Source organism: Muntiacus reevesi, chromosome X (genome assembly GCF_963930625.1).
Source record: "Muntiacus reevesi chromosome X, mMunRee1.1, whole genome shotgun sequence".
NCBI classification, from domain to species: domain Eukaryota; kingdom Metazoa; phylum Chordata; class Mammalia; order Artiodactyla; family Cervidae; genus Muntiacus; species Muntiacus reevesi.
Window position 1 is genome coordinate 48,804,066 of NC_089271.1, and position 27,904 is coordinate 48,831,969.

The window sequence follows — 27,904 nt, forward strand, 5'->3', positions numbered from 1 at the left end:
GTCTGTTATCTCACCTCTCTGAGCCCTGGTTTCTTCATCTGTAACATGGGGATAATAGTACCTATCTCATAAGGCCCTTACATGTCTGTGTGTGCATGGATGCTCAGTCGTGTCTGACTTTTTGTTACCCCATGGGCTGTAGGCCACAAGTCTCCTCTGTCCATGGAATTATTCAGGCAAGAATGCTGAAGCAGGTTGCTATTTCTTCCTCCAGAGGATCTTCTCAACCCAGGTATTGAACCCTCATCTCTTGCATCTTCTGCACTGACAGGCAAGTTCTTTACCAGCTGAGCCATCAAGGAAGCCCCAAGGTCCTTATGAGGATGGGCTAAATTAACCATGTAAAACAAAAAACAACAACAAAAACACTTAACAAAGGCTTGGTGCATAGTAAGCATTCAATCAACATTAACTGTTATTTCTTGGGACCAGGCAGTGTGTTGTGTTTTCTGTACAGGATGTTATTGAATTGTTCCAATGACCTAGATATCACCTATGGAAGCTGACTGTTACAGAGCCCCTCTTTCTTGTACTAAAGTTGCTTTGGAATTTTATTGCCCTCCTTTAATAGTTGAGGAAATCAAGGGTCAGAGAGATGGTTTTGCTCAAGGTGCCCTAGCCATATAGGGATAGTTTAATTCCAAAGCCAACAAACTCATTTTACTACTCCAGAGGGAGAAGAGAAAGAAAATAAAGAGGGGAGAGCTGGTACTGGGTGAGGGGGGAGGCAAGAGGGGACTACATTGAGTTTTATCTCTAGCGAGGGCCTGAGATACCTTTGGGGCCAATGCAGGGCCAAGCCAGCAGAAGGCGGGGTGGGTGGAGCTGAGCCAAGGGAGAAGGGATAAAAACCAGGTCCTGACTCACAGCACTCAACCTGTCGTTCGTTCGTCCTCAGTGCAGGGCAACAGGTAAGTGTTGTTTTCAGCGTGGTGCCTTCTTTCATGGTTTGTTTGCCCACCTCATGGCTGACTTTCTGACCTGACTAGATCTGGCTTTGTTTCTTAGAATCTATCCCTCTGTCATACTCTTTCCCGCTATGTCTCTTCCTGTCTTTCCCTGTTTTTAGCTTCCTTTTGTCTTTTTTCCCACTTGTTTCCTCTTCTTTGTTAGTTTACAAGATCACTGACTTTACTTCATCACTCTCTGACACTCTAGTTTTCTCTTATTTTTCCTTTGTCTGAGGTCTATAGGTATCTTCTCCTCTAAATCTCTCTCTCCTTTTCCATCTCTTTCTTCTACTCTGCATCTCTCAGTCTCTCTCTTTCTGTCTCTCTCTTCCCTTCTTTCTCTTGTCTCCCAGGAAGATGTCTTGATATTTTTTCTCGCACTTCCCCTTTCCTCCCTCACTCTGACTCCTTCTTGCTTGGCAGACAGCAGAGTCCAATGGATCAAAGTTTAGAAGGCAAGGGGTAGGGAAAGAAAACAGAGTTAATGTGGGGTGATGGGAATAAAAATTGAAGGGAGAGATTTGAAGGAATTGTAAGATGAATAATTACCAGAAATAAGGGGAGATGGTGAGAGAAGAATTCTGTGTCACTAAAAGGGCCCTATGCTGAAAGTCAATAGATTTGCTTTCTCACCCTAATTCACTGTGAGGCAAATCATTCACCCTTTGTAAAAGAGAGCTTGCCCTATAATTTCCACAACCTCATCTAAGTTTGATTTTGTGGTCTTCTAAATTTATCTGTTTCTAAGAATTTCCTATTCTGATTCCACGAATCTAAAATTCTCAATGCTTCTTCTGTGATGGGGAGAGGGTACTAGGAAAGAAATTAAAGCCTGATGCTTCCAATTCTTGAAGAAAAGTGACCATATCCCTTCCAGACTTAACTGATTTTTTCAAAGCAGGCTGCAAAGAGGACAGAAGGGTTAAGGAAAACAGCAATGAATGGTTTCTGGCTCTCTGCTGGGGTAGAGTTAAGGTTGGCCCCTCTGATCTCTGTTACTATGGATTGGCTGCTGACACAAGAGAGGATTTTAAGGTGTAGAGAAAATCTAGTAATGTTGTATAACTTAGCCCCAAATTTCACCATTATCACTTTGAGTGAAACCATTGTTCTAAGAAGACGCCAGCAAAGATTGGTGCTTAAGTTGTTAAATGATGGAATGAATGAATGAATGTTCATCAGTGTCTGTAATTCCACTTCAGTTAGAAATCTGTTCCTGTGATAATGCCATTGGTTACAGCTCAAAATCAAATGTCCTGGAAAGGGACCTGGATTAATAGGAGAGTGGATTAATGTGTGGAGTCAGGCTCTCAGTCAGGAAAATATGTGGTAATATTTGAATCATAGATCCATAGTGGTTAAGTTGGTAGGCTCTGGAACCAGACTCTGTGTGTGTGTGTGTGTGTGCACACGCGCACACACACACGTGTGTGTGCACATGCACGCTCATGCTCAGTCCTGTCCAACTTTTTGTGATCACATAGACTAGCCCACCAGGCTCCTCTGTCCATGGAATTTTCCAGGCAAGAAAAACTGGAATTGGTTTCCATTTCCTTCTCCAGGGGATTTTCCCAACCCAGGGATCAAACCCACATCTTTTGCATCTCCTGCATTGGCAGGCAGATTCTTTACCACTAAGTCACCTGGGAAGTCCCCTGGAACCAGATTGACTAGGTTCAAATCCTGGTTCTACTACTTAGTAGCTCTGTGACATGGACAGGTTACTTAATCAGTTTCCTCATCTTTGAAATAAAATTGATATTAGTTTATACCTCACAGGGTTGTCATGAGGATTAAATAAGTCAATGTATGTGAAGCATTTACAAAGGGGTCTGACACAGTAAGAACTCTGAGAGTGTTTGACTGTTAGAATCAGATAGAATCTATGGAGTTGTCTAGTCCAATGTCTGTGGAGAAACTAAGACCCAGATAAGAAAAGTGCAGGGTTCAATTTCATATAGTAAATTATAACAGAATAAGGACAAGAATCAGGGTTGAGACAAGAGCCAGCTTTCCAGACCTGGTCTGGTATATTCATGATGTTAATTCCCTTGGCTATACCTTCCCTTTCCCTATACAGAAAATGTAGAATCTAGGATCTAGGATCTCTAATCTAGGATCTCTAAACTCTACAGCATCCTATTCTTTTTCAGTGAAGTCACCCCCTGATGTTATCATTTCTGCTCTAAAGCCAACCAGACCATCCTTCCTTTTCATGTTGTTGTTGTTGTTGTTGTTTTCCTGATGTGAGTAGCCTGGCCAGACCCCTGGCTTGGAGAGCTCAGGCCTGAGCCCCCAGCACTGCCCTGAAGACCAGGACTAGCCTGGTGTGCTGGTATGCAGGCCTTGCTCTCCCAGCATGGGCCCTGCCCAGCCATGCTGATCACCAATAAAGCCTTAACTATACCTGCAAAAAAAATAAATAACACTTTTTCAGTATTTACTGTTGGATAGGTACTCTTCTATATAATTTATATAGATTATTTTACCGCATCTTCACAACATCCCTGTGAATTCGAGTATTCTTGTTATTATCTACATTTTAAAGATATAGAGCTTAAGCATGACTTTTCTAATACCCCAGGGCTAGTGAGTAGTAGAGCAAGGATTCAAATGCAAGTAGTCTAGCAGGCTGTGCTCTTAATACCCTTAATTGCCTAAAATACTTCTTTGATTAGATTTTACTCACTCCAATCTCAGGATAGGTAGTAAGATAGAAAGGAAACAGAGTCCAAGGTAACTACACTACAAGATTATATATCATAAAGATGGGCAGGCAGAGTGAGACAGAGCAAATTCTAGGAAAGGAGTATCAGAATAGAGAAACTGGAACTGGAGCTTGAAAGAGCTTGATAATTCAACAGATTCCAAGAAGTAGCCTATATTTCCCTGGTCTTGAGTATATATCATGGCTAAAAGCCTATTAGAGGTGATGTGTGTACTGAACTTCTGCTTTTATTCTGTGGGTGGGATTCATCATCATCCCAAGGCAAGACTGGACTTTGCTTCCAATATTGGGGTATTTTCTTCACATTGCATACCCCAATGTGGTCATTATTGTCATTAATGTTGGGGAAAGGAATTTGCAGGAGCCTGGGACCTAACCATCTCTTTTGCCTGTCTCTCCCTTGGCCATTCAACCCCCCTCACCACCAGTAGCCGGGGCAGCCCCAGCCAGGTGCACAGACATGATTCTAGAAAAGAACTCCTTTTTTCTCCCACACCCTAGTCTCAGCTTGGGGAGTGGTCAGACCCAAAATGTGATAAACTCCAAGAGCCTTATCTGTGGTCTGCAGGCTCAGCCCCAAGCACTTTAGCCTTTGCAGGCAGGCAGGAGAAGGGAAACTCATATATCCAGATATGAGGGAGGCATCAAATTTAATTAATTACCTACCATATGAGGTAGACATAAGGAGTTAAAGAGCTGGAACCGAAATAAGAAAAGCTAACATTTTCTTTTAGGTATTTTCCCAAAATCTTAACATGAGTTTCATTTAGTCTTTTCAATACCACTTGGCCTTTCCCAATTTCAAGATCTATATACCCTACTCCATACACCAACCTATGCTCTTATGACAGCCTGTGAGAGTTGGAGGGAGGATACTCTGCGATGGAACAAGGAAGGGAAAGAGGTTGCTTTGTGAGTTAGGAGGAGGGTGTTTGCTCTGTGAGATCTAGAAGGGAGGAGTATTGCTCAGAAAGAGATGAAGGATATTGCCATATAACAACATGGCATGAGCTCCTCCTGTTCACTTGTCCCTCAAAATATAAGGCCTTAAATAGTAGAGGTGTTGTTGGGTTCTACTCAGTAGCTCTCCTGGTGGTGGCAGGCCCTTAGTCTTCAAACATTCTTCCATCTTTCCCCTATCATCCTGTCCCATATTTTGGCTCACTCTCTAATGCTGGATGCTGTCCTTTTTCTTTTAATCTACTTCTCCCTCTTGCTATCTGTAGCTCTCTTTCTTTTTACATCTCTCATTCTTCCCTCATCCCAACCCCCAACCCCCCTTAGCCACCTCTCTGTCTCTACCCTTTGATCTTGTCTCTACTCCCTTCCCCCTGTCACTCAGTCTCACTTTCATCTCTCAGTAGGAAGTGCCAATTCCTCTTCACCTAACTCTTCTTTGTTGTTCTTCTCCATCTCCACAGTCTCTGATAGAATTTCTCCTTTACCTTTGTGCTGACTGACTATCCCTGCTGGATTCTCTCCTCTCCTGCTCCAAGTTTTCTGAGTCTTTGTATATTTCTGCATGCTCCTTGATTTTTGCCTCATATCCCTTTTTTGTCCTTCCGTCTATCTGTTTCTAACTCTACTTCTCTGTTACTCAATTCCTCTCCTCCATCCTTTTCCTCTCCTCTCTACTCTTTTGTCTTCTTTTTCATTCTCTTTGTCTCATCTCAGTCTCTTTCCCTGCCTCCTGTATTTTCCATCATCCTCTTGTCCTCTGTTTTATGGATCAGTCATCTTCTTCCTGTTCTTATCTCTACTTGTCCCCTTTCCTTCTGACTTTGATCTTTCTCTCTCCTGCAATTTCTATTGTTCTAACTCCATCGCTACCATTGCACCTTTATTTTCTATTACTTTCTGACTTTTATCTTTCTTAACTTTTCATTTCTTATAACTCCTTCCATATTCTTTTCCCTTTGAGTTCCTGCTCATTCATTAATTTACTCCCCAATTCAATAAACATTTATTTAATAAATATTTAATAAATTCAATAAATACTTATTTAAATTCAATAAATATTTATTGAATACATTTGGATAAAATATTCAATAAATATCCATTTTAGCCTCTGCCTCTTTCATTCACCAATAGATGTTTCCCAGATTCCTTGGGGCTTGGCTTGTTATCACCTACATCTCTATTTGTGCTTTTCCAAAATCCAGGAGCAAACCCAAAGATAGTAACATACCAGTCTGGTGGGACATGTACCCTTTAATTCTATTTCCTGAATCTACTTAAATTGGTACCTGTGGCCTCAAGCTTGTCTCTCTGGCTGGGCCTGCTCAGGAAAGACTCCTAGCCAAGCCTCAGGAGCCCTGGTCAACGGCATCTGTCTGCATTAGCAGGTTGAATTTTCACTTGGCTGAGGCCAATATTCTTAGAAAGAGTCGTAGCCTTAAGTGTTGATCAAAGGGTTGGTGGGTTGTCAACTCTTATCCTACCACACACAATCATACTTCAGTGATACATACCATCACAGAGTGGGTCAGTAGACAAGTCTAAAACAATCAGAATTCAGGCTTTCTCACCTCCAGTGGGAACTCATTTCTTTACCTCTTTGGTCTAATGATCAGTTTCCTGTTTCTTCTTCTCAGATGCCCCATTGGTACATTTTAAGATTGGGAAATTTCTTACCCTGAAATAACAGTAAAGACATTTCTGGGGAGGGGAGTAAGCATCAGATGAGAGGCTAAAGGCAAAGTATCAAATATAAGAATGACCCTTGGCTTTTGGCCAGGCCTTCATAGTGGAATCTCATCTCTTCCACATCTTATGCAGAACTTCAGGCTCAAGATGGTGACAGCAGCCATGTTGCTACAGCATTGCCCAGTGCTTATCCGGAGCCCCACAGGCCTCCTGGGCAAGATGATTAAGACTCACCAGTTCCTGTTTGGTATTGGACGTTGTCCCATTCTGGCCACGCAAGGACCAAGTTGTTCTCAAATCCACCTTAAGGCAACCAAGGCTGGAGGGGGTAAGAAGTCACTGCTGACAAATGGGGGAAAATGTCTGGGTCCTAGAGATAAGACTCCAACTCATACTGGTCATCATTACTTAATAACTGGGAGGGTTCGTGTGAAAAGTGTCAAAGAAGAATAAGCTGACCTAAAAATACACCTCACTTCTGACTTACGTCAGTGTCTCTAAAAAGAGTCTCATTCTCATTGCCCCTCACATTCTATATACTCCAGTCATGCTAAAACTACTTAAAATTGTCTGGATTAACTATCATTTTAAGTTCCTATGTCTTTGCTCCTGCCAAATAACTCTGTCCCATTATCTTTTCCAGAGCATCTCAAACTTCTCATGTAACACTTAACTTGGACACCATCTCCTCTCTGAAGACTGCCTAGAATTCCAGCCTGTCTAATTCCAATTCTGGGTCATGTCCCTTCCCTCTTCTAACCCATGTCTTCCCTCCTATCCCAGCACTGTTCATAATGTGTCTTCAGTATGTGTCATTCCCAACAACTTAGGAACTCCCTTAGCACAGGGACCAGATACATCCATCTCTGTGTCTCTACCATAGCCTGAAAGAGAGTTTTTTAGATATAGTACATCTCAGTGACCATTGTTAAATTTACAGCTAGAAACTTATAGCTAGAAATTCACTACCACTTACTCTCTTTGCATAGATTCTCCATCTTGGGCCAAGAGCCACTGTCCCTTCATGCTGTTGGAACTCCAGGATGGGAAGAGTAAAATTGTGCAGAAAGCAGCCCCAGAAGTCCAGGAAGACGTGAAGATTTTCAAGACAGGTTGGAGTTAAGTTCCACTTCATCTAACATCTACATCTAATGCTTGATTTCATCTTAACATGGTCCTGAGCTAGGCTAATCCAAAGGCAACTGGTACACATTCCATGATGGAAGTCTAGTCTTTTCTAGGAGAACCATGGTAGGCAATAGCTTAAACTGTGCACTGAAATTCACCCTCCCCAACACATATGAATGCTTCTATAACTTTTAGCTATTAGCCTGTTAGAGTTCTGCCTCCTCTCTCCCAGGTGACTAAATGGATTCCAACAGGCTGGGCTCCCACATATAAGCAACACTACTCTATGACAATCTGGATTTGCATAAAAGAGTAAGTTTTGGAAGTAGGTACATTCTCTAGATGAGTATTGAGGTCAGGTCAATTCAATTGATGCAAACCATTCAAGATAATCACACCTAGAGTTGGCCATACTGTCAACATCTTTCACAGAACTTTGTGGGATATAATTAAGAGTAAAATTTTCAATTTTTCCTTTTTTATTTATTTTTTTCCATTTATTTTTATTAGTTGGAGGCTAATTACTTTACAATATTGTAGTGGGATGGGGAACACATGTAAATCCATGACTGATTTACGTCAATGTATGGCAAAAATTTTCAAAATTGAATTCTAATGACTTAAAGAAAAGAAGAGTAAGGGACAGTATACTGCATATATCTTCCAAGTGCAAGACTCAGCACTGCTACTCCAGTTCTTTCACCCAAGGAAAGTCCTAGTGAAGAAAAGTGTAATTCACCTTATGAATGGTTTCATGACATATAAGTCTCCACTTGGGGAGGTGAGAAAAAGCTTACTTTTCAGAATATTTCTTCTCTCTGTTCAAGGCTCCTCTACTTCCTAACCTTGAATTTATATATATATATGTTGTATTGAGTTTAAAGAAGACAGCACATTCTTTCTTTCCCTCCCCTCCCTTTCTTCATGGCCACTGGATCCCATACTCCCTCTCAGACTTGCCCATCTCTCTGGCCTCAACCAGCCTGAGGAAGCCATTCTCCAGTCCCCAAGAGCCAGAGAAAAATTCAGAGAAGGTCACACACCTGATTCAGAACAACATGGCTGGTGAGTTTGCTGAGGTGGAAGTAAAAGGGGGTAGGAATATGGAAGGAATGCTAAAATGCTGTGCACTGACACAGCAGAGGAAATGGCAAAGAATTACTTTAGAGCCCAGGGGAGTCTGAGTTTAAATTTTAATGCTGGAACTTGCTGGATCTGCATGCTTTGGAAAGTAAGTTATATACTTGCAGTGAGATTTTAATACCTCAACAAGTTATTACAAGAAGGAAATAAAATTACACTTACAGAAGTGCCTCTAACTTGTTATGAAGTTTCATTAAATATTAGATGTATTCCTATCATTTCTTCTCCATGCTTCCCTCAGAAACACTCATCCTTCACAGAGAACTTTTCCCCCTGTCTTATGTGTGTTTATAATAATTTTCCATAACAGAATTTGTTTCATTTTCCCAATACAAAATGAATATAAAGAGGGAAATTTAAATCAGAGCTCCACCATCCACCATTAATTTTTTCTTATATTTTTTCCAGATATTTTCCTATGACTGAACACACACATACAAAACTACACTTCCCTCCACATACATGTTTTTATTAGAAATGTGATCTCATTCCAGTCCCAGTTTGTTGTTGTTCTTTGTTCATTTAACAATATGTCATGGGCATTATTCCATGTCCCTAAACATAGAGCTGCATAATAATTATAAATGATTGAATTGTGTTCTGTAGCATGAATGCAACATCATTTAATCAACCAAGCATCTTCATGTAATTATACCAATTTTTTGTGTGTGTTCTTCCACTTTATATTGTATGTTGGTTTTACATACATATAAATGTACCCAAAGATAATATATAGTTTTCTTAGACTATATACGGCTATACTAGAAACTAGTTAGCTATTCCTCAATTGGGTTGCTTCCAGTTTTTTATCTTACAAACAGTGGTGCAACAAACATCCTTGAATGTACCTCTTCATGTAGATAGGTAAATGTTTCTCTACAATAGACACTAAAAGGTGGAAATCTCAGGATGTGAAGGTGTACACATTTTCAATATTAATAAATATTGCCAACTGGTCCTCCAAAGTGGTGTACGAATTATCAAAGAGAATTCATATTCTCACACACTCTCCAGCACTTGATAGTATCAAACTTTTAAATCTTTATTAATTTGATGAGTGAAAACTTGTTTTTGCAGTTGATTTTCCCTGATTAAGCATCTTTTTACTATATTTATTGAATGGTCTGGTTATATTCTTTGCCCACTTTTCTATTGGGTTAAAATTTTACATAGTAATTTTCAGAGTTTCTAAAACATAAATTCTGGATATCAAGTTTTGTGCTAAACATGCTGCAAATATTTCCCTAGGTATGTCAGCATGTGCATTTTGAAAACTCTTGGTACATAGTTCCAAACATCCCTGCAGCAAAGATGTTACTAATGTACACTCCTACCATATAAGTTGCCATCTACAACAATCATGATTTCTGTCTCATGGATAGAGTTGTGGAGTTTAACAAGCCTGGTGGCATACATTATATTTCAGTCTTAAAAAAAATAAGGTTGCTCCATTTTGTAGTGGTTAAAGAAGTAGACTATTCCTCATTTGTAAAATGGAGATGCTAATAGAAATTTCCACATAGCATTATTATAAAGAATAAATGAAATGATATCTATAAAGTTACTAAGAGAGGGTATTACATGTAATAGGCACTTATTAAATGTTGGCTATAATAATATTATTTAAAATTATTATTCTTACTACTACTACTAAACTACTGTATTACAATAGCCACAATAATAGTACTATATGCCAGATATTAGATTGGATGTATTACATTCTGTTTGTCATCAGATGGTCATAATTCTGCAATGAAGATATTATTAGCCCCATTTTATAGGTGAGGAAATTAAGACTAAGAGGATTCATGACTTGCTAATATTACACAACTAGGAAAGCAGAACTATGACTAGAACTAGACCCATCAACACTTTTCCCACTGAAACTTGAGGTGGTACTTCTGGAAGGAGGGTGCCATACTAACCTTGGAAAAAGGAATGAGGCCATGCAAGGGGTAGGAGGCCTGAGTTAATGTATAATAAGTGAATGAGTCAGTGAGTAAGCAAAGGGGTGGTTGAATTAAATAGAGCATTAATGTGACCCAGTAAGTTAATGACTGATCAAATAAATGAATAAATGGAAAGAGAATTGGAGAATTCCAAATCAATTGCATTAAATAAAATATGGACTAGCCAGGAAGTAATTTAAAATGAATTCTTTTCATCCCCATCTCTACTCCCACAGGAGACCATGTCTTTGGTTATGACCAGTTTTTTAAGGACAAAATCATGGAGAAGAAACAGGACCACACCTATCGTGTTTTCAAGACTGTGAATCGCTGGGCTGATGCATACCCCTTTGCTGAACACTTCTTTGAGGCATCTGTGGCCTCAAAGGATGTGTCTGTCTGGTGCAGTAATGACTACCTGGGCATGAGCCGGCACCCTCGGGTCTTGCAAGCCACACAGTGAGTACTAGGGTCTGAGCCATGATGAGCCCACAGGGAGATAACCAGAGAAGAGCCAAAGCCACACATAGAAGGAAAAGGCAGAGCTGACAGTGGAAACCTGGGTTCCACCCAACACCCCTTTTGTCTTGAGGTCTTTCAACAAATCTAACCCTTGGACAGGAACTAAGTCAACAAGTCTAGTTTTCCAAACTCTTTGGTATCCAGTGCTACAAAGAAGAGGATGAGAAATTGAACAAGTTGCACTCTCCATGAGTTCTGACTCTGGCTACAGAATGAGTATTACCAGAGATGGTGTGCAACCTCCTCTAAAATATCTTCCAAGCTAATCAAGACCAATCTAGCCTCTCCTTCTCTCCCTGAGTGCTTTCAGCCTAAGAAGGAATGTCCATTTCTCCCCATTCGCCCCATACTGACCTCTACTTTGTCATATAGGACACAACTCATAGAGAATCACTAAGTTAATATTGATCCCTATCAAGGAAGAGAAATCTACACAGTTTATTAGTATCTGACAAGAGTTTCTTCTCCTTGCCTCCCTTGTTTTCTCCTGGCCAGAGAGACCCTGCAGCGCCATGGAGCTGGAGCTGGTGGCACCCGCAACATCTCGGGTACCAGTAAGTTCCATGTAGAGCTGGAGCAAGAGCTGGCTGAGCTGCACCAGAAGGACTCAGCCCTGCTCTTCTCTTCCTGCTTTGTGGCCAATGACTCCACTCTCTTCACCTTGGCCAAGATCTTGCCAGGTAAGCCCAGAGCCAAAACTTTGTTCAGGGCTAGTATTCTGCATCCAGGCTTACTGTCTCCATCAGCCTTCCCTGTCTTCTGAGTTCATTTGCTCCCATTGCCCTTTGTTCTTACCCACCCTGCATACCCTCAACACTGGATGACTATATCCTAACCTTACTGAAGGGTAACATCATAAATTTGTCATTTCCTAACTCAATTGAACTCAACACTTATAAATAGTCCTTTTATATTCCTATATCAGCTTTTTCAAACTTTCTTTCCCCTTCTAAAACCTGTGGCTACCTTCTCCTTCACTCTTAGCAAATTATCTCACATCTTACAACAAAAATAAAACAGAAGCCACCAAACAGGAGGTCCCTTAACGTATAGCCACTAAACCCACAAATTTATCTCATTGTTCATCTACCCTTTTTCATTCTTTCCTTTTACAAATTGAAGACACATGTCTCCTTCTGCCTAAAGCTAATTCCTTCACTTGTACACCAGATCTCATCCGAAGCCCATCTTCCCACTCTCCCATCCTTTAAACAGTAATGTCCTCAACTCATATGCCTATCATTCTTCCATCATAGCCCAATCCCAGATAAATGCAACTCTCCACCTTCTCTATGTCAATACTGATATTATATAATTACTTAGATGGGAGCCACTAATAATTCATGATCACCAACCTCTACTGTCCTCTCTGCTTTCTGGCAATTCTGTTTCCATAGTCAGTCCTCCAAGTCACCAAGGAAACTTTGCCAAACCCCATTCTCTTCAGCTTTCTTACACCTCCACCTCACCTCCACCCACAGCAGATTACTTCATCTCCTACCACACAGAAAACAGAATACCCTAGGCAGCAATGTCCTCAACTTCTTGCCTCAAACTACCTATAAACTCATGAGCATTCTCACATGGCCTCTTTTCATTCTTTACCTCCTGCCACTGTAGAAGAGGTGCCATTTTTCTTGTTGACTAATTCTTACATGAGTACTCTGTGCGTCCTCTACCTCATCAGGAATCTTGATCTATGAGTTCCCTCTCTCCTTCCTGTATCTTTAGCCTCTCCTGCTCTTTAAACATGTTGAAGTCTCTTGCATCTCAAAAAATTTTTTTTCCTCTTCACTCTCTAGTTACTGCCATTCTGTCTCCTCCTTATAACAGGCAAACTGATTGAGAAAAGTCTCCACACTTGCTACCCATTTCCTCACTTCTTGAAAAAATTTCAGCACACTATAAACATCTCTACTGCTTCTTAGAAACTTTTTTCAGGACCACACATAACCCCAACTCAAGCCAATATCTTTGGAAATGTCTTCAGTGAACTCCTTCAGCCATTAGAATTCAACTTCTTTTCATTTCCTCTGCCACCATCCTAAGACCAACGTCATTTTCCTGATTTCACCTTTGCCTTCTTACAACATATTCTTCACAAGAACCAGATGGTATTTTAAAAATAAAAGCCCATCTTTGGTATTCCTCTGCCCCAAACCCTTTAATAGATTCCCACTGCCCTTCTCTTTATCATGCCTTCTAAAGCCTTCAATAATCTGGCCTCTACCTACCTCTTCAGGCTCATCTTTTGACACCTCTCTTCACATTCTTTCATTCAGTAATATACTAATTCACATATTCATTCACTCACTTAAAATTCAGTAATTCTGTTTTTTTAATCCATTCATTCAAAAAAGGTTTGCTTCACATCTACTGTACACTTAGCCTTAATCTGGGTACCAGAAACAGAAAGATAAAAAGTTGTGATCCCTGCTCCCAAGAAACTTCCAATCTACTTATCTTTCACAGCAGGTTCTCCAGGAAGTCATGCCTGATTTCCACAGGTAGAAGTGACCCCTTACTCTAATATAAGGCCACAATTCCTTGATGTCAGTGCAGGTTCAGGGGCCCAGGAATCAATTCCATCTGCCAATTTCCCACCTCTACTTGTTCTCCCACCATTGTCCAGTAAAAAGCCCTGGATTCCTCAGGTCCTAGACAAAAAGCCTCCCCTTCTTTAGACTTAGATTCCTCACTTGTACATTAAAGTGACTAGATTCCATGGTCATCAATTGCCCTTCTAGCTCTGACTTGTAATGAGGTTATGATTCAAACTGTGAAAGTCTAAGTATCTACCCTGTAACTATGAGCAGAAGTATGCTATCTGGAAAAGGTGGGATTTCATCTAAATCAGGAAGAATATATCATCAGTCCAAGTTAACAAACATTCCCTGGGATAAACTCCTTTCTAAGGCTTAATCTTGGTGTCTTGGGAATAGGAAGGTAAGCCCTGTTCTCAGGAAACTCTAGAGCATTCTTGGAAAATTTAAATTTCCTCCACCTCAAGAGAACCAAAGTCCAAGCCAGGGTTAAAATGCCTGGAGAGAAGAGTGTAGGGGTCAGAATTTCAGGGCAGAGAAGTTCTTCCAAGAGAGGAAGAGGTGTTACAAAGGCTTCCGGAGGAGGGAGAAGCTGAGCAGAGGCTTCAAATGGAGGAAAGGATTAGCTTTTTGCTCCTGCCAAGTCAATCTTGAAGTTGAAATGTGAATACTGGGATAGAAGCTTAAGCATTATGCATCTGGTTCTTCAGGGTGCGAGATTTACTCGGATGCAGGCAACCATGCTTCCATGATACAAGGTATCCGCAATAGTGGAGCAGCCAAGTTTGTCTTCAGGCACAATGACCCTGACCACCTGAAGAAACTTCTAAAGAAGTCCAACCCTGAGACACCCAAAATTGTGGCCTTCGAGACTGTTCACTCCATGGACGGTAAGCATATGTGTGAGTGCATGTTTACTAACATTGGTCTCACAAAAAACTAAGATGATAATGATAATAACTAACATTTATAGAATGTTTATTATGTACCAAGCAAAATTATTAGTATTTCAAATGTATTAATTCACTTAAGCTTCACAAAAATTCTGAGGTAAGTGCTATTATTATTTCTATTTCTATGAGGAAACTGAAACACAAAGAAGTGAAGTGACTTGCCCAAGGTCACATAACCAGTAAATGCCAAAGGATGGAGACAGCTATTACACTGATTTCAAAGTTTAAGAAAATGAAGCGCAGAGAGAGTACCCAAGTTACCTTGGCTGGCTCAGTAAACTGGTGCCAAAGTGTGTATCCTAACCCTAGGATGTATGAGTCCAATTTCTTCATACGATGCTCCTTCCATTAGAAATGATGTGCAGATCAATCATCCCAGTGTCTGGTTCCTGCAGCAAAAATTTTCACAAACCAGTACCTGGGAGACTTTTTAGGGTCCAATATGTAGCACTGGAATCAAAACAGGTTTTCAAGTCAGACAGATCTTGGTTCAAGTCCTATCTCTAGCACTTACCAGCTCAGTGACCTTGGGTAACTCTCTAACTCTCTGAACTTCAGCTTTCCTCAAGGTAAAATATCTGCTTGAAAGAGATGATGGAAGACATTCTATTTATCATGATCTAAGTAGAAATAAATCACCTTTATCATCCTACCTCTTTCCTTTCCCCAACTGAAACAATGCTCAAATCATTGTTTTGTTGTCCCTCTTAGGCAGAAATCATCTATTTTAGGCATAATCTTCTGGGTTTATTAAAGTGAAGAGATCCTCAATTCATTTCAATTTGTCACTTTTCCAAGTGAAACAAAGGAGAGTCCACTGTACTCTCTGATTTAGCCAGTATAAGTGCCATCACATCAAGTAATGGTGATGCACAAGCTGTTGAACCAAACTATCCATGTTCAAATCCCAGCATGACAACTTACTAGCTTGGACAAGTTTCTTAATTGCTGTGTCTCAGTTGCCTTATCTTTAAAACTTGAGATGATAATTAATAGAGTGACTGAGAATATTTAAGTGAGTGAATATATATAAAAACTTACTGTCATGCCCTCGTCCACATTTCTACAACCAGCAATGATCATATTTCTACCACTGAGACTACTCTAAATCATTATTTCTGTAGTGAAAACCAGAAACAATGAATGTTGGGACCATTCTACTTCCTTACATTTGCAAATGAATGGTTCTTTATTTAGTGAATGGTGGAAACCCTGCCGAAACTGTCAACTTAGGGCTGAATTCCTCCCATTGAAATGATGCTTGAACCATTACACTGTCCTCTTAGTCTTGCACTCCAACTCTTGTGGTTTTCTCCCCTCCTGTTGTCCCACCAGCTGCTCATAAACTTTAATCCTAGCCTGGAGTCCCTGTTCCCACATGAAGAAGTTCCTTCCACTTTCCTGCCCCATTAGTTTCCAGGAATGGGGAATGACAGATGTATGGGTTCTTGTATATGTAGAGTGGTCACAAAATCTGTGCATGAAATTCACAGACACTTGAAGACCTTATAAACAATTATCAGCATAGAATAACAGAGGAAAATGGTAAATCTGCATGGAAAATGTACAGGAACATACAGATTACATCTAATTCACTTTCATTCAATACATTGAGACCGAGTCTATGGGAGGATAACCTCAGGTAACAACACTGACAGAGATGAGAAACAAATATATTCCTACAGAAACAGAAAAGACAGAAACAGAGGCACAAAGAAACTCAGAAAGAGACAGAGACACAGAGAAAAAAGTCTAAAGTCAGAAAGGTAGACATGAAGGGATACAAACAATAAGAAAGAGAGAACAGAAGTGAGGAGGAAGGTGAGTGAGGGAAGGAGGGATAGAGACACTGACAAAGAGACAGAGGAAGGGGGGAGAGGAGGGAGAAAAACAAATACAGAGATAGAAAACAGAGACACAGAAACAAAGTTGGAAATAGCCATAAAAAGAGAGAGTGGCAAAAAGTCAGAAAGATAGAAATATGGAAGACCAGAGAAAAAATGATATTGACACAGCTGACAATAGCACTTGGCAGAGAAGGTGAGTGAGATTTGAAAACATTAACCTGGAGCAAAAGGAGAATTTTTTTTTAATTTATTTAAACAAAGGCATCATGTAGGCTAGTGCCAATCCTTGATGGAAATACACAGACTTGTGAGGGGTGGAAAGGCAAAGAGGGGCTGAAAAATAGCATAAGCAAGAGGACAGATATTATCAGAATGAAGTAAAAATAGAAAGACAGAAAAGTAAACCTTAATCACAGGCTGGGGAAAATGCACACATACACACAACTTGGGTGAGAGTAGGGTGAACTCAATCAACACATATGAAGAAGTCTGGCATAGCCCCAACTAAGGGTGTACACCCTCCCCCTTTCCCAGCCTATAGTTGTTATGCGCCACAAATTTCCATGCTGGAGATGGAGCTGGAGAAGGGTTATGATCTACCTCTATTCATGACTTTGCTCAGGTGCCATCTGTCCCCTGGAGGAATTGTGTGATGTGGCCCACCAGTATGGAGCTCTGACCTTCGTGGATGAAGTTCATGCTGTAGGGCTGTATGGGTCCCGGGGTGCTGGGATTGGGGAGCGTGATGGAATTATGCACAAGATTGACATCATCTCTGGAACTCTTGGTGAGTGAGTCCCTTGGGTTACCCTTATATACAATCCAGAAAAGAAGTCCCTAGAAGAACATTTTCTTCCTCCTCCACAAAGTTGCAAAAGCTATTTGCATAGAATTTATGGCCCAGGCTATAGAACACTTGGATTCTCTCCTCCCACTCCCATCCCACTGAAAAATTGCTGACAAAGTCTGGAAGATTTTTTGAGAAGACCATTGACCTGGGCCAAATTACCAAGTTCAACTCAGTGAGTGGAGTTGTGGATCAAAACTCCTTCCCCACCCCAGTTCCAAGCTCCATTTAGCTCTACTTTTGGATCTAACCAGTTGAAGGCCCCCACCCAGTTCCTGCATATCTAGTCATTACACATGGCAGGGCTTGCAAGTCTTATCGCAAAGCAGCACAACTATCAGCTCTGTCTGCTTGTCACAGACAAGAAAGATGATAAGGGAGTCTGGAGCTCCAACTTCTAGTGTACTGCCTTGAGTTACCCTGTTCCTCAGGGGGCTGATAATGGGATCTGTGCATAACCTCCTCATTCTCTTCCTTGTCTCCAGGCAAAGCCTTTGGCTGTGTGGGTGGCTACATTGCCAGCACCCGTGACTTGGTTGACACGGTACGTTCCTATGCTGCTGGCTTCATCTTCACCACTTCACTGCCTCCCATGGTGCTCTCCGGGGCTCTGGAATCCGTGCGACTACTCAAGGGAGAGGAGGGCCAAGCCCTGAGAAGGGCCCACCAACGCAATGTCAAGCACATGCGTCAGCTACTAATGGACAGGGGCCTTCCTGTCATCCCATGCCCCAGCCACATCATCCCCATTCGGGTGAGAGTCCTACATTGCCCATTGCTGTCTCCACCATCTCTCCCGGGAGCCTTCCCGCACTCAGCAAACTGAAACCTGTTCCTGCTAACTGTTTTCTTGTTAACCATCCTCCTTATCATCAGTTTTCTTTCCCTTTTGGAAAATTATCAGTCATTCTGGATTAACTAGTGTTTTTTTTTTTTTTTTACATTAGCTATTATCTCATGGTTAGTAGACTGTCCTGTTCCTTGGGCTAGTTCAGTGTTCCTTTGAAACACTACTTTTGCAAATATGTTTAATTAACCCAGTGACAACACCCCAGAAGTTGCTTGGGGTTTTATCTTCTTACTCAGAACTACCCCAAATTAACATACTAGCTAAGTATGCTTCCTCTACAAACAGCTTCAAGACAAGGTCCCTAGAAGCACTTCTACCCCATTTAGTTTTTAAATTGGAGTATAGTTGACTTGGGGCTTTCTTGGTAGCTCAGCTGGTAAAGAATCTGCCTCCACTGCAGGAGGCCCCAGTTCGATTGCTGGGTCTGGAAGTTCTCCTGGAGAAGGGATAGGCTACCCACTCCAGCATTCCTGATGGCTTATATAGTAAAGAATCTGGGTGCAATGAGGGAGACCTAGGTTCAGTCCCTGAACTGGGAAAATCCCCTGGAGGAGGGCATGGCAACCCACTCCAGTATTGTTGCCTGGAGAATCCCAACGGACAGAGGAGCCTGGCAGGCTACAGCCCATGGGGTCACAAAGTATTGGACAAAACTGAGCTAATAAGCACAGCACAGCATATAGTTGACTTACAATATTGTGTTCCAAGTGTACAGCAAAGTGATTCAGTTACATTTTTTTCCAGATTATTTTCCATTAGTTCACTGTGTTATATAGTAAATCCTTGTTGCTTATTTATTTTATGGGTAGTAACTTTTATCTGTTAATCCCATCAGTTCAGTTCAGTTTAGTCATTCAGTAGTGTCTGACTCTTTGTGACCCCATGGACTGCAGCATGCCAGGCTTCCCTATCCATCACCAACTCCTGGAGCTTACTCAAACTCATGTCCATTGAGTGGTGATGCCATCCAACCATCTCACCCTCTGTCATCCTCCTTCTCCTCCAGCCTTCAATCTTTCCCAGCATCATGGTCTTTGCAAATGACTCAGTTCCTTGCATCAGGTGGCTAAAGTATTGGAGTTTCAGGTTCAGCATCAGTTCTTGCAATGAGTATTCAGAACTGATTTCTTCTAGGATGGACTGGTCGGATCTCCTTGCTGTCCAAAAGACTCTCAAGAGTCTTCCCCAACACCACAATTTGAAAGCATCAATTCCTTGGCGCTAAGCTTTCTTTATAGTTCAACTCTCACATTCATTCATGACTACTGGAAAAAACAAAGTTTTGACTAGACAGACATTTACTGGCAAAGTGATGTCTCTGCTTTTTAGTATGCTGTCAGGTTGGTCACAGCTTTTCTTCCAAGGAGCAAGCATCTTTTAATTTCATGGCTGCAGTCACCACCTGCAGCAATTTTGGAGCCCCAATAAATAAAGTTTGTCACTATTTCCATTGTTTCCCCATCTATTTGCCATGAAGTCATGGAGCCAGATGCCAAGATCTTAGTTTTCTGAAAGTTTAGTTTTAAGCCAAATTTTTCACTCTCCTCTTTCACTATCATCAAGAGGCTCTTTAGTTCTTCTTTGTGGTTTGTTTGTTTGTTTGTGTGTGTGTGTGTTTTGCTTTTTTTTTTTTTTTTGGTTTTTTTTTTTTTTTTTTTTTTTTTTTTGCTGTAAGGGTGGTGCTATCTGCATATCTGAGGTGATTGATATTTCTCCTGGAAATCTTGATTCCAGCTTGTTCTTCATCCAGCCAAGCGTTTAGACAGCCTTTACTTACTCCTTTCCCGATTTGGAGCCAGTCTGTTGTTCCATGTCCAGTTCTAACTATTGCTTCTTAACCTGCATACAGATTTCTCATGAGGCAAGTCAGGTAATCTTGTTTTCCCATCTCTTGAATAATTTTCCACAGTTTGTTGTGATCCACACAGTCAAAAGGCTTTGGTGTAATTAATATAGCAGAAGAAGATGTTTTTCTGGAACTGTCTCACTTTTTCGATGATCCAACAGATGTTGGCAATTTGATCTCTGGTTCCTCTGCCTTTTCTAAATCCAGTTTGAACATCTAGAAGTTTATGGTCCACATACTGTTGAAGCCTAGCTTGAAGAATTTTGAGCAGTACTTTTTTAGTGTGTGAGATGAGTGCAATTGTGCAGTAGTTTGAGCATTCTTTGGCAATGCTTTTTGGGGGGTGATTGGAATGAAAACTGACATTTTCCAGTCCGGTGGCCACTGCTGAGTTTTCCAAATTTGCTGACAGATTGAGTGCAGCACTTTCACAGAATCATCTTTTAGGCTTTGAAATAGCTTAACTGTAATTCCATCACCTCCACTAGCTTTGTTCATAGTGATGCTTCCTAAGGCCCACTTGACTTCACATTCCAGGATGTCTAGCTCCAGGTGAGTGATCACACCATCATGATTATCTGGGTTGTGAAGATTTTTTTTTGTATAGTTCTTCTGTGTGTTCTTCTTAATATCTTCTGCTTCTGTTAGGTCCATACCATTTCTGTCCTTTATTGTGCCCATCTTTGCATGAAATGTCCCCTTGGTATCTCTAATTTTCTTGAAGAGATCTCTAGTCTTTCCCATTCTGTTGTTTTCCTCTATTTCTTTGCATTGATCACTGAGGAAGGTTTTTTTTTTTTAATCTCTCCTTGCTCTTCTTTGGAACTCTGCATTCAAATGGGTATATCTTTCCTTTTCTCCTTTGCTTTTCACTTCTCTTCTTATCACAGCTATTTGTAAGGCCTCCTCAGACAACCATTTTGTCTGTTTGAATTTCTTTCTCTTGGGGATGGTCTTGATCCCTGTCTGCTGTACCATGTCATGAATCTCTGTCCATAGTTCTTCAGACACTCTGTCTATCAGATCTAATCCCTTGAATCTATTTCTCACTTCCAATGTATAATTATTAGGGATTTGATTTAGGTCATACCTGAATACTATAGTGGTTTTCCCTACTTTCTTCAATTTAAGTCTGTATTGGGCAATAAGGAGTTCATGATCTGAGCCACAGTCAGCTCCCAGTCTTGTTTTTGCTGCCTGTATAGAGCTTCTCCATTTTTGGCTGCAGAGAATATAATCAATCTGATTTCAGTGTCAATCATCTGGTGATGTCCATGTGTAGAGTCTTCTCTTGTGTTGTTGGAAGAGGGAGTTTGCTATGACCAGTGCATTCTCTTGACAAAACTCTATTAGCCTTTGCCCTGCTTCATTCTGTCCTCCAAGGCCAAATTTGCCTATTATTCCAGGTGTTTCTTGACTTCCTACTTTTTCATTCCAGTCCCCTATAATGAAAAGAACATATTTTTTGGGCGTTCATTCTAGAAGGTCTTGTGGTCTTCATAGAACCATTCAACTTCAGATTCTTCAGCATTACTGGTTGGGGCATAGATTAGGATTACTGTGATATTGAATGTTTTGCATTGGAAATGAACAGAGATCATTCTGTCATTTTTGAGATTGCATGGAAGTACTGCATTTTGGGCTCTTTTGTTGACTATGAGGGCTACTCCAATTCTTCTAAGGGATTCTGGCCCACAGTAGAAGATATAATGATCATCTGAGTTAAATTCACCCATTCAAGTCCATTTTAGTTCGCTGATTCCTAAAATGTTGATGTTCACTCTTGCCATCTCCTGTTTGACCACTTCCAATTTGCCTTGATTCATGGACCTAACATTCCAGGTTCCTATGCAGGATTGTTGCTACAGCATTGGATTTTATTTCCATCACCAGTCACATCCACAGCTGGGTGTTGCTTTCGCTTTGGCTCCATCTCTTCATTCTTTCTGGAGTTGTTTCTCCACTGTTCTCCAGTAGCATATTGGGCACCTACCAACATGGGGAGTTCATCTTTCAGTGTCCTATCTTTTTGCCTTTTCATACTGTTCATGGGGTTTTCAAGGCAAGAATACTGAAGTGCTTTGCCGTTCCCTTCTCCAGTGGACCACGTTTTGTCAGAACTCTCCACAATGATCCGTCCATCTTGGGTGGCCCTACATGGCATGGCTCATGTTTTCATTGAGTTAGACAAGGCTATGATCCATGCAATCAGATTTGTTAATTTTCTGTGATTGTGGTTTTCATTCTGTCTGCCCCCTGATGGAGAAATATAAGAGGCTTATGGAAGCTTCCTGATGGGAGAAACTGACTGAGGGGGAAACTGAGTCTTGTTCTGATGAGTGGGGCCATGCTCAGTAAATCTTTAACCCAATTTTCTGTTGATGGGCAGGGCTGTGTTCCCTCCCTATCATTCCCATACTCCTAATTTATCCCTCCCTTATACCTCATTGTTGTTGCTTAGTCACTAAGTCATGTCCAACCAAATCTTTTGCGACACCATGGACCATAGACTGCCATAGGTTTCTCTATCCATGGGATTTCTCAGGCAAGAGTACTGGAGTGGGTTGCCATTTCCTTCTCCAGTGAATCTTCCCAACCCAGTGATCAAACCCATGTCTCCTGTATTAACAGACAGATTCTTTACCACTGAGCCACCTGGGAAGCCCCTCTTTCCCCTTAGGCATCCATAAGTTTGTTTTTTATGAGTATGTTTCTGTTTTGGTTATGGATTCATTTGTATTATTTTTTAAGATTCCACATATAAGTGATATATTTGTCTTTCTCTGTCTGACTTACTTCAATTAGTATAATAGTCTCTAGGTACATCCATGTTTCCACAAATGAAAATATTTCACTTCTTTGTGGCTGAGTAATATTCAATTTTATGCATGTATGCATATATGCATGTGTGTGTGTGTGTATATACACACATACACACCCCACACGTTCTTAAGTCAATTATGTGTTGATGGGAACTTGAATTGTTTCCATGTCTTGGCTATTGTAAGTAGTGCTGTTGTGAACATTGGGATGCATGTTATCTTAAGTCAGATTGCTGCCACTGAGCAACTCCTTGATAAGAGATTTTAGACCTGCCACTGACTAAGACTCTTTTGAAAATATATGCCCCCAAGTTCAGTTGGAGTTCCTTGATCTGATTCCCTCCACCTGCTTAATAGAGCTAGCAATAGTGGGGCCAGGGGAGCAGATACTGACAAGCTTTTCTCCTGGGTCCAGGTGGGTGATGCAGTACTGAACAGCAGGATCTGTGATCTCCTGCTCTCCAAGCATGGCATCTACGTGCAGGCCATCAACTACCCAACTGTCCCCCGGGGTGAGGAGCTGCTGCGCTTGGCACCCTCCCCCCACCACAGCCCTCAGATGATGGAAGACTTTGTGGGTAAGTCCTCAACATTGGTGTCTACAGCACTCTTCTTTCCTTCAGCCCCATTACCGTAAGAAGTTGACAGTGGATGCCGTTCAGTTTAAAAATATATTTCTGAAACATCTATTATGTGCTAGACCCTATACTAGGGTCATAAATGAATAAGAAACAGTTCCTATACTCATAGGGCTTCAGTTTGGTTGAGGAGACCACAGCAGACTCAAACAATGACTTCAAGGAGTGATTGAAGTTCAACAAAAAGAATGCATGGGGGAGGTGTATGAACAGAAAAGGGGCATGATGCAACCTGTGGGATTCAGTATAGGCTTCTTAGTGGAGGTGACAACCTGAGCTGAGTCTTGCGAAGGGGTGTGGTATTGGACCAAGAGAAGAAAGAGGATGCAGAAGAGATATTCCCAGTAGAAGCAAGAGCATTGGGAAAGGCAAGGAAGAGGATGAGAAGTAGCCTTGGACATATCAAGAATAAGCAGATATTACTGGAATGTAGGAAAGTAAGAATGGAATAAGGTAGGGGAGTGTTTACCTATGAATCTGCAAAGACAACACACAGTTTGGAGGCTTGTAGAGCTGAATAGCTTGGGTTTTATCCTTAAGGTGCCCAATTCACCTAAAGTTTACTGAATTCCTTCTGGGTACAGGGCCAGCATAGAGCAGGTTCTTATCCTAGGTCTGTTGGGTGAAAGACACATAGGCAGTTGATGGCATAGCAAAGGAGACAGACATAAACATGGGTGGTACTGGTCCAGTGTGGTGAGCTCCAGTACTCTGGGAGCTAAAAGGAGAGTGTTAATTTATGGCCAGAGAGGGTAAGAAGGGTGAAATTAAGTAGGCTTCATAGGTAAGGAAGTCCTTCTGCTGTACCTTGAAGTACCCATGGTATGGTGTAAGGATATTTCAGAACAAGGGAATTCGATAAGCACAGACCTAGAGATAGGAAAACGGAGGGCATACATTAGCTACAGCATTTTGTTTGTGTGGAGCATAGGCAGAATGAGAGTACTGGGAAAACAAGACAGGTAGACGCCATTCATTCATTTAAAAGCATCAAATAATGCTAGCCAACACTTATTAAGTACTTACCATGTGTCAAGAACTGTTCTAAATACTTTACACGTATTAACTCATCTAATCCTCATGGGGTAGAGATGGTATTATTAGCATTTCCATTTTATATATGTAGAAACTGAGGTATCAAAATACATAGTAACTGGTCGAAAGTCACATAGCTACTAGGTTTGAACCGGAGAGTCTGTTTCTACCTCCATGCTCATACCAATAAATCTATCACCTCTCTGAGCTAGTGATTTAGACTTCTGGACCTCTTGCTCAGCCTTCTTTGCACTAGACTTCAATTATAGAGCTTTCAGTATTCTCAGTTTTCTAAGTGTCCACTTATGCTGGGCTTTTGCAGTAAAGAAATATGAGAGGCATTCACCATGACTCCGCCAGTCAGTCCTTCAATATCATAGCCAACCCATCATGAAATCTTGCAAATGTTCTCTACAATCTCTCTCAAATCTCATTTCTCCATTGCTACTTCTTTAATCCATGTCAATGTGATTTCTTCCTAACTAATTCTCCTGCTTTTCTCTAATCCCTTATCCATACTTACCATCAGAGGGATTTTTCTAAATATCTGACCACATAGCTCCCTAGTTTAAACCTCTTCATATTTCCCTACTGTCTAGACTAGAGCAGTGGTCTCCAAGGTGAGGTATGCAAGACAATCCATAGGGTAAGGGGATTTATTAGAATTGTATATTTACTTTTTGTCTTAAAAAATAGGAAATTAAGCATTACTGATACTGATCTCTAATATACAGACTGACAATAATATATGTATGTAGTATATAAAAAATACATACATTGGAAGTAGGTATTAGAACTTTTGTACTAATAGGATGTATAGCCCCCAAACTCGAGACACTGGCCTGGAGAATAGTCAAACCTCCTTGGCATAGCATTCAATGCCTTCAACATGGCATTCTATGCTTTCTCTTCTTCCCCACATTCATTTTATTTCTCCAGCTACTCTGAATGACTTACAGTTCCCTCACTTAGCTCTAGCCTCTTACCTCTGGGATTTTGTTAATGATGCTTCCTTCTGAGTAGAATGCCTTCCCTCATCCCTTACTCTGACTTACCTGTTTTCATCTTCTAGATGTAATCAGGCATCTTTCACTCATTCTTTCAACACATAATTATAGAGTACCTACTGTGTGCTAGATACTGTTCCAGGTGCTGGGGATTCAGTACTACACAAAACAGACACAAAATCTTCTGGAGCTTACATACTAGTAGAAGGAGATAATTTAAAAAGGAACACATAAAAATAAGTGCAAATTAAATAGCATGGTAATTCTAAGCATTTATGGGGAAAAATATAGCGGGAAGAGGGGGATAGAAAGTGCTGGGGGCAGGTACAGGGGCTAGCTTGGAGAGGAAGGTTGCAGCCTTAAATAGAATGCTACGGATAGAGACCACCAAAGTGACACTTGAGCAAAGATATAAAGGAAGTGAAGGAGTCAGCTGGAAAGAAATATAAGAGAAGAGCATCCCAGGCAGAGAGAACAGCCTAAAACAGGAAAGACCCTAACACAGCAGTATTCCTCTTGTATTTGAAGAACAATAAGTAGATGAGTATGGATGGAATGGTGTGAGTAAGAGGGAAAGAGATAGAAAACTGAGGAGGAGCAATATGGATCAGACAGTGTAGGGTACTGCAGGCCACTGGAAGGGTTATGGCTTTAACCCTGAAAGTGAAAGAAAAGTGAAATCACTCAGTTGTGTCCAACTCTTTGCGACCCCGTGGACTGTAGCCTACCACACTCCTCCGTCTATGAGATTTTCCAGGCAAGAGTACTGGAGTAGTTTGCCATTTCCTCCTCCAGAGGGTCTTCCTGACCCAGAGATCGAACCCGGGTCTCCCACACTGTAGGCAGACGCTTTACTGTCTGAGCCACCAGGGAACCCTGAAATAGAAAGCCTTCTGAAGGATTTAAACAGATGAGTAACATATCTGAATCTGATTCAGGTTTCAAGAGTTTCTCTGACTTCTATGTTGAGAACAGACTGAAAGAGTGGGAGCAGGGAGATCCATTAGGGGCTACTGTGATATTCCAGGTTAAGAAATGATGGTGACAAAAGAAGGGATTAAAATTCCCAAGTCATTGGATGTCACATAGCAAAGAATTTGCTTTTTAATAAAACATCTTCAGAATTAAAAAATGAAAAAATGATGGTGGCTCAGACCTTAGGATAGCATTGTTGGTAAGAAGTAGTCAGATTTTGAAGGGAGAACCAATGGTTTTTGCTAATAAACTGGATGTGTCATAGGAGAGAAAGAGAAAAATAAAGGATAGCTCAAATATTTTTATACTGAGCAACTGGCATTGCCATCAACTGAGTTGGTTATCACTGAAAGTAGGGTAGACTTGGTGGAGGGTACGGAGATCAGTAGCTCAGTTGTGCTCATGTTAAGTTACAGATGCCTATTAGATATCCAGGTGAAGATATAGAAAGGCAATTGGATATATAAGTCTAGAATTCAGGAAAGAGCTTTGGGCTAGATATGAAAATTTCAGAATCACCAGCATATACACGGTATTTAAAGCCATGAAACTAGATGAGATCACACAGAAAGTAAGCATGAAAAAAGAGACAGGGACAGAGCCCCGGGACACAACTGAGGTACATCTGACAGAGAGGTCAGGTTCTGTCCTCTGGGCTCCCCACGCCTTCTAGGAAAAACCCCTGCCCCAGGCTCCCAGGTCACAATACTGATGACACTGTGTATTTACTGTCAATGTCATCTCCCTCACCAGACTGAGTTTCCAAGTAGATGGATTTTCTTCTTGAGTTGCACCATGTCATGTACTTAGGAAGTGGTTCAGGCCAGGCCAGTACAGCTTCAAATTATGTCACATGAGTGCTTCTCAAACTTTTATACATCACAGCACCCATACACAAATGGTAATATTCACATCACACAAAGGAGCAAACTAATGTGGCTATTTCTAGTTCTGAGATATCTCACAGGGTTGAGGGGATCAATATCTTGGCACATCTGTAATGTGGCACAGGGATTAAGACATACTCTAACCAATTATTTCCCTCCCTTCCCCTCATCACCTTCAGAGAAGCTGCTAGAAGCCTGGACTGAGGTGGGACTCCCCCTCCAGGATATATCTATAGCTGCCTGCAATTTCTGCCGCCGTCCTGTACACTTCGAGCTCATGAGTGAGTGGGAACGTTCCTACTTTGGGAACATGGGGCCCCAGTATGTCACCACTTATGCCTAAGAAACCAGCTGCTTTGGATCCCCACTCCACCTGCACTTCACTTGAAGCTGGGCCGCCTCCTGTCCTCTGCTTTGTGTGTCTTTAGCTGACTTGAGTCTGAAAATAAAGAGCAAAGTATAGCATTTGTAGCTGTTTGTTTGACAGAGAACAGATAACTGCATTATACCTGTATCCCTCAGACAAGTGACAGAGCTGTTGATCTGACCATCCCATTTTACTGAGAGGGAAACAGATTCAGAGGGAGA

The 27,904-nt window shown here is 41.2% G+C and overlaps 1 protein-coding gene across 2 annotated transcripts; it reads left to right on the forward strand.

Annotated features, from left to right (window-relative positions):
* The first annotated feature begins 6,471 nt into the window (after positions 1–6,471).
* Positions 6,472–27,715, forward strand: ALAS2 (5'-aminolevulinate synthase 2). 2 transcript variants are annotated; one of them, XM_065915898.1, is made up of 10 exons: positions 6,472–6,652; positions 7,314–7,436; positions 8,407–8,517; positions 10,781–11,003; positions 11,562–11,746; positions 14,320–14,499; positions 17,032–17,196; positions 17,742–18,010; positions 23,190–23,352; positions 27,496–27,715. In XM_065915898.1, exons 1-10 carry the CDS (start codon positions 6,472–6,474, stop codon positions 27,657–27,659), a joined length of 1,764 nt encoding a protein of 587 aa, XP_065771970.1. In that variant the 3' UTR covers positions 27,660–27,715. The 2 variants fall into 2 exon arrangements, with proteins under 2 accessions (XP_065771970.1, XP_065771971.1); XM_065915899.1 differs by lacking the exon at positions 8,407–8,517.
* The last annotated feature ends 189 nt before the right edge of the window (positions 27,716–27,904 follow it).